General features: G+C 35.0%; 1 protein-coding gene across 1 annotated transcript in view; it reads right to left on the minus strand.

Annotated features, from left to right (window-relative positions):
• Positions 1–1,628, minus strand: part of LOC112093332 (photosynthetic NDH subunit of subcomplex B 5, chloroplastic) — a 2,193-nt gene extending 565 nt beyond the window's left edge. Inside the window, exons 1-5 of the mRNA XM_024171533.1 lie at positions 1,338–1,628; positions 1,181–1,241; positions 512–574; positions 356–414; positions 3–231 (exon numbers count right to left, since the gene is read on the minus strand). Of these exons, the coding sequence (XP_024027301.1) occupies positions 3–231; positions 356–414; positions 512–574; positions 1,181–1,241; positions 1,338–1,628 (703 nt within the window). The remainder of the gene's footprint in view (positions 1–2; positions 232–355; positions 415–511; positions 575–1,180; positions 1,242–1,337) is intronic.
• Positions 1,629–6,922: the final 5,294 nt, after the last annotated feature.

A 6,922-nucleotide genomic window follows, 5' to 3' on the forward strand; every position in this document is an offset into this window, starting at 1 on the left:
GCCTCTTTTTGTAATATTTTCCTGCTTGATAGTGAAATCCCAGAGGTCTCCATATTTCTCATTGAAATCCCATATGTCCATTGTATTGTAGTCAGCAATTAACTTGTCACGAGTCCCCCTCTCCATGTTGTATATTTGAGGTTCAAAGTTGTGGGGCTGATCTGGCTTATCCATCTCAATTATGCAAAATACCACTGTAAACAAACCTGCTCCAATGAATAAGTACTCCGCCTAGAAAGACAAAAGGCAATCAGAGAATGTTTTTCAATTGCCAAAAATCAATTAATCGTCAGTGAATCTCTACCATTAAGCAATGGGTAAACTAGCCTAATCTTTCGATATGTTTGTCACATACCGGAACATGGAAGTACATCCCAGCAGCAATTGCTGGAGGAAACAGCCATGAAATAAGACCTGCCGAAATAATCAAATCACAATATGTTCATTTTCCTTGTGATTTACTTTAATATATTATCAAAAGTAACGAGAGAGGAAGGAGTACTGATATTACCTTGAAAACCTGTTGGAGGGTCTACTGATGCATATTCCTCTGCTAACAATTCCCAAAAATTTCCTGAAAATGTGAGCAACAAGTCACATTTAAGGTCTTCTTTTTTAATGGTTAAGGCCCTTTGTTTTTTTTTTGGGAGGGGGACGTCTATCTTTTTGGTAACATTTTAAGATCTCGCTTAAAAATTTAAAATGAACTTCATCAATTCAGTTCTCTTTTAAACAAAAACAAAATTAAAAGTGGTACCAAGCCTTTTGCTAACACAATTATCCCAGAAGTTCAATTGGCCAAAACTTGTATTTTTCTGTATCAACTCAATTCAATATGCCTCAAAGACAACCTGTTTTCCCTAAAGATATTGAATTAAAAGTTTATTTATGAACTTTTTCCACCACTAAGTCAATTTAACAGGCTTCAAAGACCCAATCTTTTTAACCTGATACTATACCTGGACCTATAACACAAAGAGAGTGAATGAAAGAGTGACATTAGCATCTCTATTGGCTAGTTGACTAAAAGAACGTTTTTTAAATACTTCCTAGCATTATTGTAAGCCTAAATTTAAAGATTAATTACACTTTCCTTTTTTTTGTAAGCTTAATTCAACAAGTACAATAATATACAATTACTACTGAGCTCAGGGGGAAAAAAAAGAAAAAAAGCGAATACCTTTGTCCTCGCCTTCATGGTAAGTATGGTGGCCATCATAAACCCCATACACAAAATCTTCCTGAATCCAACCAAACTCGAAACTATTAATAGTTAACCACAAACCACAAACCAATCTCAAATTCGTGCGTAGAAGCAATAAAGAAATCATCAATACCTCGCTTATACTGTTTGTGGCCCAGCGATCAACGGGATCTTCGTTCAAATCAGGCTCGACTTCCGCGAAACCGGCCGCGTTCAGCCTCGCCAGCGAGCTTGATCTCCGATTCCTCCCCAATATTTCTCCGACCAATCTGGAATTCGCGGTGAAGCCCAAGCTTGAGGGCTTCTGGTTCAAAACCCTAACCCTAGATTCCGATTTCTTGGAGAAGATTTTGGTGATCGAAGAAGAAGAAGAAGAGAGAAGGGGAATTGGAGAAGAACGTACGGCCATACCCAAAGGTTTCATCTTTGCTCTTCTTCTCAGTGGGCGAGTGTTTTCTAAAGATTTGTAGTTTTAACGGACGGAATTTCAGTAACTGCTGGTCAGTAGAAATTTCGAGACTGACCAATTACTAAAAGCCACGTGGTGAGGGATTGTTAGATTTTGACATTGAAGTACGCGTGGCTGATGATGGTTTGTCTTTCTTGTTTGTATTGTCACAGGGGACTTGTAACTTGTGTAGCACATGGTGCGAAGTTTGAATGGACAAAAGTGAGGAATGGGTTCCTTATCCACTTTGGGTGTTTGTCGTTTCATAGCTTTAAAAAAAAAAAAAAAACTGCAAACAACATGTCGCTTATGGATCTATTAAACGACCTACGGTTGAAGACGTATTTACAAATTGTTGTGATCAGAGATGCAACAATGGGCCGGGCCTGTGGGTGGCCCAGACCCATCCTGATACAGTGACGGACCGAGACAGTACGATCCGTCTCTAATCAAGGTATGACCCAACTCATAAATATTAGTGGGTTGGACTGAGCTAATATATATCAGTTTATGGGCCGGCCCGGCACGGCCCATAAAAAATCATGGGGCAGGCAGGCCGGGCTTGGGCCGGGCTGGGCCAGCCCGGGCTTAGGTCAGGTTGGGCCAACCCGTCTAGGCCCATGATGGGCCAGCCTAGCCTAGCCCGGCCCGCCTAGGCCCATAATGGGCCGGCCCAGCCCAGCCCATCTAAGCCTATAATATCTTCATATTTTCTTTTCTTTTTTTTTTAGTAATTTTGTCAACATCTTATGTATAATTATCCTGATTGTACTCTTTTTTCCTTACTAAAACTTTGTCCCACTGAATTTTCCTTATAAAGGTGTTTATTTAATGAGATAATTGTAAATAAAATATCTCTTTTTATATTTCCATTGACTATTCAAACATATATATTTGTTAACTTATTTAAAAATTAAAAATTAAAAAATTAAAAATTGTAAGTTTAGATGGGCTGGCCCATCCCATCTAAATCTATGCTGGGCCAAGATGGGCCTTGAGTGGGCCAACCCATTCAAGGCTCATGACACGGGGTCAGGATCCCAGCCTGGCCCGCAGCACGACCCACGTAAAATTGGCATGTGGTGTGGACTGGACTGAGGTCATTCTTATATAGGCCGGCCGAGCCCCGCTTGTGTGGGCCAAAGGAGAACAGGCCGAGCCGAGCCGGCCCGTTCTTGCATCTCTAGTTGTGTTTCATATATCGTTTTATAAGCACTAGCTAGTTAAATATATATATATATAATATATATACACACATTTAAGTCAAAAGAAACTTCATTCAAAAGAACAAAAATGGAGGTAGATAAGAGTCGGGCATCTGGATCAAGCTTATAAGAGTAGTGCTAGAGACACAAGTTTAATTCTAAGTTTTTTTATATCAACTTAACATGAATGTGAATTATTATATTTTCATAGATAAATGTAAATGTTTTCTAATTAATTGATATGATAATCTTTTAAATATCTACTGATAGAAAAATGACATCTCACATGTCGCGTCATTTAGTAAACTAAAGTTAGATTAGATTTAAACAATGCTAAAGGTATTGATGGTATTGAGCATTACACATTAATATTAGGCATGTCCAGCAATAAGACCTAGTTTCTATTAGTTATAGAGCTTAGAGCGATAATTTCCCCAAGTATTTTTCATTAAATTTTCTCCGGCATTATTCTACTTGTAAAATTCTTTAGGCTAAGTGGTATTGCCAAATCATACATAATAATTAGTTTTAGATTGTTTTTGAAAATGTTTCGGCACGTCTTTTAAGACACAGAAATGAAAACGGTATGCAAACCGTGTTTGTTTAGCAAATATTTTAAAAATAGAAACGAAAACAAAAAACAGTGAGAATGGTTATTGTGAAGGAATTAGAAAACGGTTAAAAATTATTTTCCTTTTTTTATTTTCATTTTCTAGTACTTATCAACAATGTTATAATATATTAATTAATAATTATAACCAAACACGATTTTACTTTTTTATTATACTCAAAATAATCTTCTAAAAAACAAATCAAACGTAATTTCAGAATTGGTCACAAAATGATTCTTAAAATAATTTTATTTTTACTTTTGTACTGAAAACAAAATCATTTTAAAAATGCCCATCAAGTCTCCAAGCTCACCTGATAATGGGTTTTCTGTTGGTGGTGGTGGCAGGGTGGGTGTGTGTGTGGGTGTGGAAGGGCGGGAGGTGGTGGTGGCGGGGTGGGTGTGTGGGAGGAGGTTGGTGGTTGTTGGTTTGAAGTGTTCTCATTGTCGCGACATTAGGTTTGTACCAATGGGATTACCATGTTGGTCATAGGTGCTCCTTTAGTGGTGACGGTGGCAGCACGAGGGGCCTGTTCAGTTCGTTGATTCGAGTTTTTAATTCGAGTTGAGATGTGACTTTATGTGAGAGCTTTTTACTGTAGCAAAAAAGTTAGATGTGATTGTTTCTGAGAGCTTTTTACTATAGCAAAACTCGAATCGGCGAAATAAATGGGGCCAGCACTGTTACTTAGAGTTGCATAATGCATCTCTCGAGTTCTACTACTTTCTCTGTGGTTCTTGCGTTGGTTGTCTCACCGACGAGGTCTCATCACTGGTGCTTGAGATTTTCCTGTTTCTTTTTAAAGCCATTTTGTATAGCCTTGACGTTAAGGGTGTGTTCGGCAATCTCAAAAACTCAAAAAAAGGTAATTTAAGTTTCAATTTTATTCAAGTTCATATTTTTTTAAGTTTGAACCCGAGTTTGAGACTAAAACTCGAGTTCAAGTTTCCTTTTCAACTCGAGTTCAGAAACTCAAATTCAAATTAATGAACAATATTTTTTCTATTCTTAAAAATGCTATAATTTTTTCATTTTAATCCTGATTGAGATGATTTTTTTCTATGCGTTGACAACGAAAAGACAAATAAAACTTGACCCATATACCCTATTAAAATTTTTCATCAGCATTGAGTTTTTATTAAAATACTATATAAATACAAATTTAAGTTTTGACTCACTCAAATACAAACTCAAAAAGATTCTTATCTCAAACTATAACTCAAATGTACACAACCAAACACAAACTCAAGTTACAAGTTCAACTCAAATTATAACTCAAATTCAACTCAAGAATTATACTCAAGTTAAACTCCAAAAGAACAAGCCCTAAGTTTTGACCCATCCAAACACAAACTCAAAAAGAGTCTCAATTCAAATCATAACTCAAATGTGCACATCCAAACACAAACTCAAGTTACAACTTCAACTAAAGTTATAACTCAAACTCAACTCAAAATCATTACTCAAGTTACCCTAACTCAAAAATGTAAAAGAACATCCCCTAAGAGTCTCACAATTTCAATTGATTAGACTTTTCTATTTAAATTTATTGTTAAAATCGATTGCCCATTAGAATTATGGTTTTCTTTGTAAATTGAGGTCATATAGATCAATTTTGGTGTTTTTTAAGGAATATGTTCCTTTTTTAAAGGAAGAAGTAATAATTTTTGTATTCTTTTTCTAGGAAGGGTTATTCTTTTTTTATTTATTTATAAATAACTTAAAAAAATTGTTTTTATTATTTGTTGAATGTTTTTGGAAGAAAATTGTTGAATTTACTTTTAGAGTGCATGAATCTACTTTTTTACCTTTTACCTTTAATTAATACTCTTTTGACTTATATCGTTATTTGATAAAAAAGAATAGTAACAAAGACTAAACGATAAAAATCCAGACTCATACACTTTAAGAGGTATTTGCCATTTTTTCGGTTAGAAATAATTATGAAATTACCTTCAAAAGAAAAAAAAAAGAAATGTAATGAAATTAGTAATAGAGATTCTTTAATACACTTTGAGGGCATTTGTGTCACGTCCCCCAAATGGGGTGGGTGACGTGGAGCTCGATTATGGGTTAATAAAACAGATTCCCAGATGAGCCCCACTCAACTCCATTTAAAATATAAATAAATTACAGAATCCCGAGCCTCTGACAACACACATGGCTCCACCCACAGGATATAGGGTATTGTACATACATGAACATGTAAATAATCATTACAACAGACATCAACCACAGTCTAGTAAATCCAAATATTACATGAGTTTATCGAATTCTCGATTCCTTACACTTTTATGTCAGAGGATGAACACAATCCTCATTTGATCGGTCCGTATCACAACTCAGCTAATGTGCACCGCTCCTAGAATCTCCTGGGAGGGGTTTAATACATTTAAAACATAAAACGTGAGCGAAAGGCTCAGTAGGATATAATTTGAAATGACTTAAAAATAAATGAACATATAAATATGCGGGTAAATAAATAAATGGATAATTGAATAAATAGACATTCAGTTCCAACAGACAGCTGGAACCTCGCATCCTTTTTCTCTAAGGAAATAAATGTAAAATCTCCATATTACAGGCTTCGGCTCAGTAGGATATAATTTGAAATGACTTAAAAATAAATGAACATATAAATATGCGGGTAAATAAATAAATGGATAATTGAATAAATAGACATTCAGTTCCAACAGACAGCTGGAACCTCGCATCCTTTTTCTCTAAGGAAATAAATGTAAAATCTCCATATTACAGGCTTTAGCAAGTAATTAGTACATATTACTTACCTAACCAAGTGCCTCGCCTACCCAGACCGAGTTTCGGGTTCTGCCCCCGAGGATGCATGATTACGCCCAAACGTGTACAAAAATAAGCGGTCAATTGTAGTACAATTTGAACGGTCGATCCCACAAGGAAGTGTTAAATTGAACAAGAAATGATTAGAAAATAAAAAGCGTTAGGAAAGTAAGCAATCAAACAAAGAAAAAGAATGAGTGTTTTTGATGATTTTATGAACAATTTAAAATGGAGAAAATTCAATAAATAAAAGTGGTAAGGCTTTGAGAATCCTCCATATGCTTTGTTCACCCATTTGGATTTTGATTCATAAATTGACTCAATTGAAAGTTTCACATCCCAAACAATCAATCGGAAAATAAATATTTGAAGAACATATGAATTAAAAATGTATTCGAGTAAATAAAATTCTAACGTTTAGAATTAGGAAAAATTATCTTATGAGAAATCCAAGAGCGACAATATACCGTTGGCAATAATGCAGTAAAAGACTACTCATAAAATAATACCGATCAATATATCATATAATGCAACAATCACATAAAAAGAGCTTGACTAGATTTATATGAGAGTTGACAATAAAATATATTGATAAGAAGAAGAAATATGATAAAAGAAAATTATTTACTCAAATGTATAAAACTTACAAACCATT

The sequence above is a fragment of the Morus notabilis genome, unplaced genomic scaffold (genome assembly GCF_000414095.1).
Source record: "Morus notabilis unplaced genomic scaffold, ASM41409v2 Scaffold1990, whole genome shotgun sequence".
Classification (NCBI taxonomy): domain Eukaryota; kingdom Viridiplantae; phylum Streptophyta; class Magnoliopsida; order Rosales; family Moraceae; genus Morus; species Morus notabilis.